Raw genomic sequence first — 14,919 nt, forward strand, 5'->3', positions numbered from 1 at the left:
AAGAAGCCTACATATCCAACCCATAAAGTAAAATTGAACATCCATATATGGCCAGCTATGTAAACTTTAACATTGATTTATCCTGCAATAGATGGCATTGAATTGGTAACATACATTTTTTTTCTTTCTAATGCCTAATAAGGATAAAGTAATCTAAAAAGTAACTGAATGTAATCGGATTACGTTACTGACTTTGTGTAATCCAAAATATACTTTACTGATTACAATTTTGAACTGGTAATTAGTAACTGTAACGGATTACATTTAGAAAGTAACCTACACAACCCTGCTGGTACAGCAGTAGCTAGTAGCTGTAGGTAAACTTGTTACTGATACGCCTAACATCTCCGGCGCAATTGATCGGTTGGATGTACTTGCTCCACCTGCAGAAATAATCTTTTATCAAAATGCGTACTCATCTTCCCCAGAATCAGTTTAAGCAATGCATATTGTGCAATGCATATTTCGATTTGGCCTCTGTTATTGGTAAACCACTAGCCATTCTTCCCATATATAACTAGATTCCGCAACCCCCCGCAATTTTGGAACCTAGGTGATGCGGTTCCATGTGGTGAAGATGCAGATAGAAAGCTCTGTAAAGATGTTTCTGAGTGCGCCAAGTGCCTTGCGCAGGTCATTTGCAGACACTAACACAAGTCCATCGTTCCTACTTCTAGGCAAAAACGTTGGAGAGGTCTCACCACACGCGTTCTGGACGTTAGCAGCAGCACAACGCTTCAGATCCAAACATGGATGGGGAGTGTTGGTTACCGAGAGGATAGTTAAGAAGGCAATTATTCAAATCATGCAGCAATTTCAGTCGATGGCTGCTGTGGTGGTATCATAGCAACAACACCCAAGAATTAGAACAATATTAACAATAGCCCCGTATCACCCGCTGCCTGCCAGCACAAAACTCTCCATTACAAACTCGGCGCGCTGCTCTGACAAGACACTCCCTGGAGAGGAGCGCGGGTGAGCCGGATAAAAAGGATAGTATTTTTCTCCCAGACGCAGGTTGGAAAGGCTTAAGCCTCGATGAAAACTACATCGCCGAGTGACTGTGACTGGATCCTCTTGCTAAAGAAGATCGCCAGATCCTTTGCCAGAATGGAATTACATGGAATAAACGAAGTTTCCTTTTACGACATGAGATGTCCGCGCCCGGGAATCGAAACTTTCTTTCAGGGTTTTTAATATGTGGTTGCATTGCCTGTCTTCTATGGTAAGCTTACCATTTTATAGGCGTTTGGATATGATACTGAAGTAGCCTACTAGTGCTAGAATAAGCGGCTCATCTGAATTTCATGCATTTTTACTGTGCTTGTTCATTATGTGTTATAGATAGCTCCTGTCACGACCGCAGGACGCCTATTGAACATTATTTCTTTGCTTCTGCTCAATTGGGAACAAATCCGTATTTCCTTCCAATTGAAGACATTCTGTTTATGTTTTATCTATCTATGTAGATTATGTCGTGGGCCTAATGCACTATATCAATATAGCCATATCTGTCCATTTATATAGGCCTGTCAATAGAGCCTAAAATGTAATGTTATCATAACCATGAATAGCCTACTAAATATACACCAACTGCACTTATGAATCCTCAGTTTCCTGTCCTAGGACTGGATGACTGAATAATTGACAGACATCATGCATTTGGATGTGGAGTGCTGGTAAAATCACAATTGCGCATCTGTTATCATGACATGAGCTTGCCTTCCATACTTGGAAATCCACAAGCCTTACTGACTGTCCTCATAATGTGTTATATACTGAATAGTTGTTATACTCGGCTACAGTAGGCATACTATTTATTCTTTGTTTAGTTCAAAGTTCAACTCATTTGTAGCGTCAAGTGAACATTGTTTAATGGCACTGTAGGTGAGTTTCACATCAAAGTCTGTGGCATGGTCATAGATATTCTCACATGACTGGCTGCTTTGTCTGGTTGCCTCGCCATTGGCACCCCAGTGTTCCCCTTGACTCAAATTGTTATTATCATCATCATCTGTGTGTATGTATGTGTGTGTGTGTTGTCGTGCATCTGCAAGTGTATATGTCTTAGCATGCCTCTCTCTCTCTCTCTCTGTGTGTGTGTGTGTGTGTGTGTGTGTGTGTGTGTGTGTGTGTGTGTGTGTGTGTGTGTGTGTGTGAGCGTTTGACAGGGTTCGGTGGTTCACTATACACTGTGACTGAGTGTGATTGAAAGAGGGAATATTCACGTAATCAGAACCCCACTTTTGTTACCAGCAATTTGGAGATCAGTTACCAAGTGAGCGAACTAAACCCGTGTCATTATTAGGCTAATTATGTAATCAATTATTCAAATGTGAAGATATACTCAGGTTCTTTGTAAAGTGCATCAATTATGTTTGGAAATTGTCTCTTGAACATAAACAATAGGATTAAGATTGTTTGGGGAAAACGGCTGACATTGAAATCCTATAATCCTAAAACCTGCAACATAACTCGCTGCAATGTAAATGAATGGTGATATTCTCCTAATCATATAGCAAATAGAATTCTGATGAAGTAGACAATTGTGTTTGGTCATTGCCTTAGGGAACATAGGCAAACATTATGAAAATCCCTCAGATAAACAGACACAGACTCCTCAGAAACAACATTCCTGCTATTCCCCAACACAATTTGAGATACACCTTCCCAGCACAACATGTCCCACCCCACGGGTAAACTAACCTGGCCATAGGACTCCCGTACAACCCCAGGGCATGTTTAGCACCATGACCTCATGCATGTGCAATAGAGGTGGTTTGGTGACCTTAGTAAGCTTGCCTTAGACGAGTTGCTCTGGGTCAGAGAGGATCTCCCTGCGGAGAGACAATGGCTAGGCTTCGGCTCAGCAGGCTAATGTGCTTTTCTGGCAAGCAAGACACCTGGGTTCAAACCCTGTCATTCACACAAGCATTAGAGCCCAGTAGAGTCCAGTTATAGCAATGGAGAGTGTTTAGAGGCTCTGTGAGGTTGGACAGAGCTATGGACCTGGTGAATTTACTGCAAAGAACTACATGGTGATGAATGTGGATGTTTATAGGATACAGGTACAGTAGTCAAGTCTCTGTGTTTGACAGAGGGGGATGAGACCACAGAGATAAATACAGTATATTGTATCCAACTCTATTGGTGAGACATGGTGAAAAGACCGATGCAGTGCAGTAGAAAAGCTGAGGACTGTTGAGGTATGTTTCAAGTTATGTTGCTATTTATGGAGAGATGGGCGATAAGATGAGCGTTGGTGGCGGGTATATCTATCTATGAAGAGGAGAGTTTGGAGGTGTGGGAGTAGTAGATATTAATAGCAGAACTTAAATAACCAATATACTGTATATAACCAACATGATGAAGGCTCCCAAGGAGCGCTGGAGGGACTGGTAGAGAATAGTGCCTAACAGGAGGTCGGCAGAATCACAGGACCAACTCAATTGTACGAAGGTACTCCTTTGCTATTTCCTCAACACCAAAATGTCACCTGACTTTTACTTTTAGCCTGTTAAGTTTCCCTGTGTCATTGGAATTTCAACACATCAGGTGCCCATTTCTGAGATCATAATGTACGTCATGTGTTTACTATTCACCCTTGTTTATATACCAGCTCTGGGAGAATGGAGGAGAGATCAACCGTGTTATGACGCAGGTTTTATAGTTTTGGTCAAAGTTTATGATGGATAGATGTAATCAAAGATGACTACAGTCTCTGTTTGCCTTTACAGCACTGACATGCTTGGAATTTCAGTATTTTACTTCTCATTAAGCATAGAATAAATCCCTCATCCGTCTGTGTGCATGAGTGCTTTTGTGGTTGTGTGTGTACAGTGTGTGTGTGTGTGCATGACCTTGTACTTGTGTGTGTGTGTGTGTGTGCATGACCTTGTACTTGTGTGTGCGTGCCAGCGCTCATGTGTTTAATGATCTCAGACATCATTTGACACAGGAGTTAAGGAGATCAATAGAATAGCAGGCGAAAACATCAGCACATCAACATTTCAATGCCAGCAGCCTTCGATCCAATCCTGCATCCTTATGATGCATAGCTTTGAGGGAAATTGCACAGTGTGCTTGTTTGAGATTAGATTTACGAACTCTATTTGATCTCACATGTCATTCCTATATGACAGTTGAAATGTATCTCATTCTCCCACTGCGACGCTGAGGTTACAGATCAGTTTGCAGTTCAAAGGTTCATTCAACGATCCATAAATGCCTTATTGACTTCACAGAAGGTTGACAATACAACCCTGTCATGCTTCAGTTCCTCAAGAAATGTATTTACTGTCCAGAGTGCATGTCATATTATTTATCTATTTGGTACATCTCTTGTAATTTACAATTCATTTAATCAGGAATCGATTTGTCTCTGCCTGACTCATTGGCTATTGATGGATTGCTGTGCTATATGAATTATAGTGCGCTTTTATTCCTGACAATATATTTATTCCCTGCTATTCAACTGAATTACTGTCTTCACAGAAAAATGACCGGTATGTCGGAGGATGGCGAGATGATGTAAAGAACATGAGTTCTCTGTCAGGGAGGAGAAGAATGTTCTGAGACCAGTACCAGTAGTGGTTTGTTTTTACATATGCTTAGAGGCCCATTATCAGCAACCACCACTCCTGTGTTCCAATGGCACGTTGTGTAAACTAATCCGAGTTTATCATTTTAAAAGGCTAATTGATCATTATAAAAGCCTTTTGCAATTATTTTGGCACAGCTGAAAACTGTTGTTCTGATTAACGAAGCAATAAAACTGGCCTTCTTTAGACTAGTTGAGTATCTAGAGCATCAGCATTTGTGGGTTCGATTACAGGCTCAAAATAGCCAGAAACAAAGACCTTTCTTCTGAAACTCGTCAGTCTATTCTTGTTCTGAGAAATTGTGATGACAGGTTAGATCACCTCTGTCTACAGATTGACACAGTCCCCAACTTGAACACATTGCTTTAGCTTCACCCATACGTGCCAGGCAATAGTTGCTGACCCACGTACCCCCTACAAAGCGTGCCTCCAAGCTTATATTTTCTCTATGGGAGAGATGTACGCTTGCACTCTCATAAAAAAATGGTTCCAAAAGGGTTCTTCATCTGTCCCCATAGGACACCCCTTTTTGGTTCCAGGTAGAAACGTTTTGGGTTCCATATAGAACCCTCTGTGGAAAGGGTTCTACATGGAACCCAAAACAGTTATATTTGAAACCAAAAGTGTTCTACCTGGAACCAACAACGATTCTTCAGAGGGTTATCCTATGGGGACAGCCAAAGAACCATTTTAGTTTCTAGCATCTTTTTCTCTAAGAGTGTTTATGCAGCTCAGGCAACAATGGTTTAATGAGACCTGTAACTGGACACATTTGTCATCACAAATGAAGAATTATAGTTGCAATATACAACTAGGAGGCTATTCCCACCAAATGTCAGCACTGTGTGTTCTCTCGCTCCCTGCTGATTTACAACTGGGAGATATTTAATTTTATGGCTACTCCAGTCTCCTTTTCAGCTCATTTATCACCTGATTTACTTAACAAAAGGCACATCTCAATAAGTGGTCCGAGTATCCTCATGACATGGCACAAGTGTGGGGGTGGGCCTTTCCTCTTTCGTTCTCTATTGTTCCTCAAGCAAGGGGGGAGACAGATGACATCGCAAATTCCCATCCTTGAAGTTTGATAATATACAGTAATAATATACAGTAATTCACTGTTAATAGCACCCATCTGATCAAATTCACAGGAGAGTTCCTTGTCCTCATAATTTGTGAGCTGACAAAAAATGTCTGGTAGTGAAGTGAGAAAAAAAAACAGATGAGTTTTTTTCAATGCTAATATTGAAGTGATCACATTAAGCTAAATGAGCTAGCCTACAGACAGCTAGCCATTTTAATTGGACTGGCCTCCTGTGACCAAGGGTTAATACAAAAAGGCCAACACAAACACAAACACTCCCGAGCCTCCCTGAAGGCGTTAGCTACTAGCTAGCTTCTTCACTCCTCCATTTTGTTAGTCGCTTCTCGCTGTGTTGATAAGCCTCAGCTGGGTCTAGGATGCGGCGCGCAGGGGTATAGCCCTGAAAGCGCTCCTGTGGGCCCAGCAGCCATTTGATTTGTCCCTTTGAATTAGCTCCGACACCAGGTGCTTCTTTCTGCTCCATCTGTTTGCCAGCAAGGGGAGAATTAAAAGAGGCTTATTTTTCATCCAAGAGCATGTTTTTTTTATTAGCGAGCTAAAGGGCTGTGTCCTCTAATTTCATTTCTGTTGAGCGTGTGAGTTTTTTGGGGGGGGGATAAAAGTGTGAGTCTTTTTGATTGAAGTACACTTTCAAAATGGTCATATTCAGGGATGTGTTGTGTTCTTTCTCTCACTACTTTGATAAGAGGGTTCATTTATAATAAAGTATGTGCAATCAACAACGTTTGTTTTGCACACAGGTGTGTAATGCATAATTGAATAATGATTTATTTGTGATTGATTTATTGGACTTGGTATTCACCCTTACATCGTGGTTTGTTTTAGGGGGACTATTGGAACTAATTACCATTAGACTGAAGCCATTATACCCATGTGTTGATTGGTAACCATCAATAATCAGCTGTGTCTGTGAGCTAATGAAACACCTTCAGGCAGAGCGAGGTGTGAGTTCCTCTGGATCACACTGTTATCGTCTCCTTCTCTCATTAGCATTATTCATCCTGTGGTTGCTGACTGTTTCACGCCACCAGAGAGTCACTCGCTCCAGCTGGGAACTGCAGTGTGCACCAATCTCCATGCATCCACATTAACCTTTGTATGATTAGAACTCCTGTCGACAAGATTTAGGTCTTGGATTATATATTTGAATATGCCCTCCTGAGGTGGTCGATGTGCCTATGTTATGGAGAATCATATTTTTACTGGCTCTTCACAGTAGTCAGTGGAGTAGTCAGAGAAAGGAGAGCATTTCCATGGCAAATCTCCACAGATGGCGAAGATCTTTGTATCAAAGCATAAGTGTGACGTGTCCAGGTAGACTAGGTCAGCTGAGACAGCAGCAGTCTTGTGAGAGTGTTACTCCTCTCTGGTTGAGGTGAGGAGGCCTGTATGGGGAGCTTCAATTTCTTTGGCTCTGCTTGGCTTCTTCAAGGTGGTGCATTTAGCTCGCTGCATGTGCACCATCACCAGTTGCACAATAACATCAAAAGAAGCTCAATTGGGCAAGAATACCGCCATGTCTGGTAACGCTGACTGCTCACATCAACACACTTTTTAGACCACATTTTCAGGCACATTGACTTTCACTGGATGCTTTTAAACATCTCCTTTTAGTTTCGTTATCTGCCTTTAGCTCAAAGGGATAGCTCAGTGCTATATTTCTCCACTCATTGTATAGGTATTGGCATTGCTGTTGGTTTCGCTATTGATAGTGACGGTGTACCTAATTGAAAGTTTTAGAGCTTTTCCGGCCCAATGATTTATCACCCAACTGCAGGCATCCCCCAAGGTTTAGTCTCAAATCCGTTCCTGATGTGCCAGGCATAGCAAGAGCCAGTAAGCACACTACACACACAGTGTAGGCTTTTAAGGGACAGCCTTCTTCCTGTATTCAGTGTTTTCTATAGGGTTCATTTTCACAATGTGCACAATGTAGTAGAGTTTCTTGATGCATTACTCTATGCAGCTGTCAACCGTAGTATTTGGTAAAGGTGGTACCTGGCGTGTAGAAATCAAAGTGGCGTGGCAGTGGACGACCAGCTGTTTTCTTTCTTCACACTCCACTTAGGCTTTATAGCCGGCGAGCAAGCAGTCGGTGAGATGTGTGTGTTGCTCTATATTTCCCTGTTGTTCTTGCAACATTCTGTATTGTGAAGCCACAGAATGTCTGCTTATCCCACTCTGCTATGCCGCTCTGTCATTTTGGTGCATTCATTCCAGAGCGCATGTGTGTGTGTGTGTGTGTGTGTGTGTGTGTGTGTGTGTGTGTGTGTGCACATGCATGTGTCTCACTCCGCTCCCTGTGCTGTGGCGGAAGTCTCATCACTCCCACACGTCTGGAGCTGTCACCCAGTGAGCAAGTGCCTCCGGAAAACAGGCTTCACTTTGTATTGATTCTCATTGTTTTGCTCCTCCTTCATCCTGAAAGAGCTTCATTTGGCATGCATATTTCACTGGGATGATCTAAATTAGTCAGAGCATAGCGGAAGTGTTGCGCTATTGCACTGAATAGGAATGTAGTAGTTTGTGTTGGCGTTTGTTCAAGTGTCTCTTCTCTAAATGTATCACAAACTTATGACCATATCAAATTCAGCAGTGGAATAACTATTATGGACCGCTTGAGTATCATCATCAGTATTGCACATCTAGGTCTATTATCTAACCCTGTCTCTTCCTCTCCCTTTTCTCTTTCTGTCTCTATTTCTCCCCTTTCTCTGACCTTCTCTCCCTGCCTACCTCTCACTCACTTTCCCCCTCTCTCTCTAGCCTCAGGATGAGTGAGTGAGCAGTCCGTCTGCCGAGTCCCAACCATGATCGCCACCGGAGGCCTGCTGCGGATCAACAGGAGGCAGGACTCGCTGCGCTCTAAGAGCCGTGCCGAGAACAAGCGTAAGAGAAAAGCCAAGAAGAAGCGGAAGAATGAGGTGGTGGTGGTCAAGGGCAAGCTGAATCTCTGCTCCATCTCGGGGGTGGTGGCGGCTATTGGGATTCTAATCCTACTGGTGGGCATTGCCATGGCCATACTGGGTTACTGGCCCAGGGAGAGCCCACTGTACCCAGATCCGCCCAAAATCCAGATAATTTACAACAAAAAGGAGGAGTCAGGGCTGACAGGCAACTGGACGAACAACGCGAAGGACGGATTTCACTTGGATGGGGATTTGGTCAGTAACAATCGTTCCAACGGCACAGGTTTAGAGCAGCCGTCTATGGGCTTCCTGGCTGAGTTCTTGGATAAGTACCTGTACTCGGACAAGTTGAAGGTGTTCGGTCCCCTCATCATGGGCATTGGCATCTTCCTGTTTATCTGCGCCAATGCGGTACTGCATGAGAACCGCGATAAGAAGACCAAAATCATCAACCTGAGGGACATCTACTCCACTGTCATTGACATCCACAGCTTGCGGACTAAAGAGAACATGCCGCTCAATGGCTTTGTGAACTACATGCAGTCCAAAGGGGTGGAGGGCAAACCTAGCGCTGCATATACCGCCGCCCTACTAGCCAAAGGCACTTGGCCCTCGGGAGGTTCGCCGGACGAGGGCAGCCTGGGCCCCTCCAGATGCCACTCCCTGACTAGGTCAAGGGTGTCATCTCTAGAGAGGCAGACGTTCACCGACACAGTCTACACTATCTCCAGACACAGCGGGGCCGGCCAGCAGAGCAGCCCGATTTCCATCCCCAAACGGTGGGAGACCCGGACAATAGTGGCCTCCTCGGTCAACGCCTTCACTCTGCCCATGACCAAACCCAACCATCGGGCCAACCAGCATCAGCGCAGGCCTTCAGCCAAAGCAGAGGCAGGGAGGAGCAGGGCTGCCCTGTGTGACTCTGGCGAAGAAGACGAATCCTGGGTTGGGTACGGTGTTCCAGAAACCACCACCCAGGCAAATGTGGAGACTTTGCAGACGGCTATGCTCCTGCCTCAGGACTCTGTGGAGGTGTACAAGAGTAGTGGTAGCCTCCAGGGGGCGCTTCAGGGCTCCCAGATCCAGCTGCTCCCCTCGTCCCCCACTGGCCCCAGGGTGATGGGTTCCCACTTGTCCCTCAGCGCGCTGACGGACTACTCCAGGTCCATCGACCTGGGCATCACTCCATCCACCCCCACCGAGTGGAAGGTGGAACGGTCCCGGCGACTCAGCTGCCCTCGTTTAGAGGTACCGGGAGGCGGTGGGTACATCAAACTGGGCGACCTGGGGGGGGAGTCCTTTGAGTCAAGGGAGTCATGTGAGGTGACCGCCTTCAGCCGAATGACCTCAGAGGAGGGTCTGGCTAAGAGTCAGAGGGAAGGAGGAGGAGCCAATGAACAGGAGGAGAGCAGCCCCGGGGAACGACAGGACAGGTGCTCAAGGCGATACTCCAACAAAGAGAAACTTCTCATGATCTCTCAGTCAGACTCCGTTTTGGACGATGAGGAAGTGGATAGCACAGAGATATGATTGGACAATTACTGATTGGTGGATTGAGTTTATTTGAAAAAAAAGGACACATGATAACTCGCAGTTGGTTGAAGACACTTGACAGCAGTTTCATGAAATTATGACAACGACAATACTGCATAGGATCTGAGATCTAGAGGATCTTGTGGTTCGTTGCAAATGCAATTATCGATATGTGACCAAAAACTTGAAAATGGTCTTTGGAGGCTATGAAAACAGAAGACTGTGTGTATAGTATTTTGTCAAGGGTTTGTTTGTGTAGGTTGGAAGAATCGCACCCAACTGAAAGAGTTTCAAAGCAAAAAGATAACATTAACCAAAAAAGGGCCCGTTTTAAAATGGTGATTGGACCGTTAGTTACTGTACCATCCACTTGATGTAATAGTTTCTCTAATTTGTAGAAATATAGTGTGTCTGTTCCACCTACTGTCACAACTGATACTGTAGTAGTATATTGATTGAGAGTTGCTGTCTCAACAGCATGTATTTTGTACTTTTATGTCCTTGCCGTTTTTATCAGTTTGAATTCAAACTTTAATAGCAATACATCATTGACCATCTCTGTTTGCTTGTGGGGGAAACAATGTTGGCATATTTGCCTGTGTGTCTTTTAAATTCTCTGAGTAAGGCTTGTATGTTATTGTTTAGAACTGTCTTGACTTGCTTGTTAAGGAATCTCCTGTATATCTTTGCTATCGCTTTTGCCTGAGCGAAATTAAAAACAACACTCTAACTAGCACAATTCACAGCTGAACACTTGTATCTCTGTACAAGTAGCCTAAGTACCTTAGCACAAGTAACCATCTGTGGAAAAAAATACTTATCAAATCAATGTTATCCTGTGCAAAAGCAGCTGGATTGTTTTTGTAGTTGGTTCTTGTTCAATAACACACCTGCAGTAAATAATTGTATTCCAATTGTTCCTGGTGCCCATGGTCAATTCAACCATCCCATGGTCGTCCTATGGCTCAATCAGTCTTCAAATAAACGTATGAAGCTGTCTCATTATCTGTACCATCTGTTATTCCGACATGTCAATCAAGTTATCAACCCAAAGGTGTGAGAACACTCTCCAAATTGAGTACTCAGCCTAGCCAAGCGGATCTTGATGTGCCATTGCTGAACTAAAATATTAGTTCAGCAATGTATAGCTGAGAGAGAGAGAGAGATGGAGAGAAATAATGGAGAGAGAGAGAGATATACAGAGTGTGAGAGAGAAAGAGAGGGAGGGAGCAAGAGAGAGATATAGAGAGTGTGAGGGAGAAATAGAGGGAAAGAGAGAGATATAGACTGAAAGAGGGAGAGAGAGAAAGAAAGGGAGAGAGCGAGAGAGAGAGAAAGATAGGGAGTTAGAGAGAGAGAGGGGGAGTGAGAGAGAGAGATATAGAGAGTGAGGGAGAAAGAGAGAGGGAGCGAGAGATATAGAGAGTGAGGGAGAAAGAGAGAAATAGAGGGGAAGAGAGAGAAAGAGAAAGCGAGAGAGAGAGAGAGTGAAAGAAAGGGAGAGAGAGAGAAAGAGCGGAAGAGAGAAAAAGGGGGGATGGAAAGCATGAGAGAGAAAGCTAGAAAGAGAGGGAGAGAGATGGAGCATGAAAGAGAGCTGGGTGTAAGTGTAAGAACAAGTGTTTTCCTGTCAATGGGAGTAACAGAGTCCCACATTTAGTACGGAATCCTGGTTTCCATCTGTTCATGGGGAGAAGGAGCTTTATATCAAATAAAATACAATTTTATTGGTCACATACACATGGTTAGTAGATGTTATTGTGAGTGTAGTGAAATGCTTATGCTTCTAGAGCCGACAGTGCAGCAGTATCTAACAGGTCATATCTAATAATTCCACAACAAAACCTAATACACACAATCTAGTAAAGGAATGGGATGAGAATATATAAGTATAAAATATATGGATGAGTAGTGACAGAGAGGCTAAGATGCAATAGATAGTAAAGAATAGATAGTGAAGGATATAGTATGCAGTATATACATATGAGATGAGTAATGCAAAATACGTAAACATTATTAAAGTGGCATTATTAAAGTGACTAGTGTTCCATTTATTAAAGTGACTAGTGTTCCATTTATTAAAGTGACTAGTGATCCATTTATTAAAGTGGCCAATGATATCAAGTCTGTAGGTAGGCAGCCGCCACTCTGTGCTACTGGTGGCTGTTTAACAATCTGATGAGATAGAAGCTGTTTTTCAATCTCTCTGTCCCAGCTTTGATGCACATGTACTGACCTCGCCTTCTGGAAGGAAGCGGGGTGAACAGGTAGTGGCTCGGGTGGTTATTGTCCTTGATGATATTTTTTACCTTCCTGTGACATCAGGTGTTGTAGGTGTCCTGGAGGGCAGGTAGTTAGGCCCCGGTGATGCGTTGTGAAGACCGCAACACCCTCTGGAGAGCCCTGCGGTTGCGGGTGGTGCAGTTGCCGTACCAGGCGGTGATACAGACCGACAGGATGCTCTCAATTGTGCACCTGTAAAAGTTAGTGAGGGTTTTCAGTGACAAGTCAAATGTTTTCAGCCTCCTGAGGTTTAGGAGGCTTTGTTACACCTTCTTCACCACACTGTCTGTGTCCTTGGACCATTTCAGTTTGTCAGTGATATGTACACCGAGGAACTTAATACTTTCCACCTTCTCCACTGCTGTCCCATCGATGTGGATAGGGGGATGCTCCCTTTGCTGTTTCCTGAAGTCCACGATCATCTCTTTTGTTTTGCTGACATTGAGTGAGAGGTTATTTTCCTGACACCACTCTCCCTGTAGGCTGTCTATATCTATATCTCTTTGGAATGCAACTCTTGCCCTAATAACGTTGACTTTGTTAACTAGGGACTGGACATTAGCGAGTAATATACTCGGAAGCGGTGAGTGGCGTGCGTGCATCCGAAGCCTCACTAGAAGACCGCTCCGGCACCCTCTCCCCCGACGGCATTGTTTTGGGTAGCCTCTGGAATCAGTTCAAATGCCCAAATCCGCTTTGGGAAAGTCGTATTCCTGGTCGTAGTGCTGGTTGTGCTGGTAAGTTGACGTCTCTCTGATATCCAAAAGTTCTTCCTGGCTGTATGTAATAACACTTAAGGTTTTCTGGGCTTACAATGTAAGAAATAATACATACAATTACAAAATACTGCAGTTTCCTAAGAACTCGAAGCGAAGCTGCCATCTCTCGGTGCCAGCGTGCATACAATTACAAGCAAAACGATTCCCCACATTTTAGTTCCAATCCCCAAGCTGTCGGGCGTCTTATGTAAATGTGACTGGCCGCTCTGATTGATTATTATGGATTTAATCTAACCTTTCTGTGGATAGGACACCGCGTGTTTCTCCACTGTATTCGTTTGAGGGTCTTTGAAGTGTGTGTGTGTGTGTGTGTGTGTGTGTGTGTGTGTGTGTGTCTGTGTGTGTGTGTGTGTATGTGTGTGTGTGCTCTTTGAACATGTATTCATTTATTTTAGTTCTGCAGCAATCCAAGAGCAACATAAATTCAACCCTAAAACAGATTATGCACATTAAACCCATTTATTCAGCTTCGTCCTTCCTCTCCCCTCCACTGCACTGCTGCTGCATTCAAACTTGACCTCTGCAGTCATTTTTCCCCCACCTGTCTGACCTTTCTCTCAGCCAGCCAAAGCAGATGTGTGAAAGATTTAAGGTTTTTCTCTTCTCTCTCTCTCTATCCCTCTCTCTCTCTCTCTCTCTCTCTCCATGACCTGCAGTGAGCTCTGAATCTTCCAACATCTCTCTCAAACCCTCCTACTCTCACTAACATATCCACAGCAGGTGTGGTAGAGAGAACGGGAGAGGGAGAAGGAGGCGGTGGGAGAGAGAGAGGGGGGGAGGGAGGGAGGGGGAGGCGGTGGGAGAGTGAGGGAGGGAGGGAGGGAGGGAGGGAGGGTCGAAACAGCAGGTCCGGGACATGGTATCATGCCCGGAGAAAAGTTCAGGGTTCCATAGTATAGTCATAGGCAAACATCAGAAACTAGATCATCAGCACGACCAGGTGGACTGGGGACGGGGACAGCCAGGGGTTGTCAAGACAGGTAGTCCTGAGGCATGGTCCTAGGGCACAGGATGCTGCTGAGGGGAGGACGGCTCAAAATAATGGCTGGAACGGAGCGAATGAAATGGCATCAAACAGATGGAAATCATGTGTTTATGTATTTGATACTATTCCACTAATTCTGCTCTAGCTATTACCACAAGCCCGTCCTCCCCAATTAAGGAGCTACCAACCTCCTGTGTCCTAGGGCTCAGGATGCACCAAGAGGGAAGAGAGAGAGAGAGAGAGAGGGAGAGGGAACATACTTTAAAAGATCACACAGGACACCAGATAAGACAAGATAATTACACCAGATAAGACAGGAGAATTACACCAGATAAGACAAGATAATTACACCAGATAAGACAGGAGAATTACACCAGATAAGACAAGATAATTACACCAGATAAGACAGGAGAATTACACCAGATAAGACAGGATAATTACACCAGATAAGACAGGAGAATTACACCAGATAAGACAAGATAATTACACCAGATAAGACAGGAGAATTACACCAGATAAGACAAGATAATTACACCAGATAAGACAGGAGAATTACACCAGATAAGACAGGAGCATTACACCAGATAAGACAGGAGAATTACACCAGATAAGACAGGAGAATTACACCAGATAAGACAGGAGAATTACACCAGGCATGATATAACCCCACTCACTTTGCCAAAGCACAGCCCCCACACCACCAGGAATTTAGTCCCCTAAAACA

At 44.1% G+C, this 14,919-nt stretch overlaps 1 protein-coding gene across 1 annotated transcript; it reads left to right on the forward strand.

Moving 5' to 3' along the window:
* The first annotated feature begins 697 nt into the window (after positions 1-697).
* LOC115130199 (transmembrane protein 200C-like) lies at positions 698-11,153 on the forward strand. The gene is made up of 2 exons (XM_029661082.2): positions 698-1,225; positions 8,473-11,153. Exon 2 carries the CDS (start codon positions 8,517-8,519, stop codon positions 10,143-10,145), a length of 1,629 nt encoding a protein of 542 aa, XP_029516942.1. The 5' UTR covers positions 698-1,225; positions 8,473-8,516; the 3' UTR covers positions 10,146-11,153.
* Positions 11,154-14,919: the final 3,766 nt, after the last annotated feature.

The sequence above is a fragment of the Oncorhynchus nerka genome, linkage group LG6 (assembly GCF_034236695.1).
Source record: "Oncorhynchus nerka isolate Pitt River linkage group LG6, Oner_Uvic_2.0, whole genome shotgun sequence".
In the NCBI taxonomy this organism is placed as follows: domain Eukaryota; kingdom Metazoa; phylum Chordata; class Actinopteri; order Salmoniformes; family Salmonidae; genus Oncorhynchus; species Oncorhynchus nerka.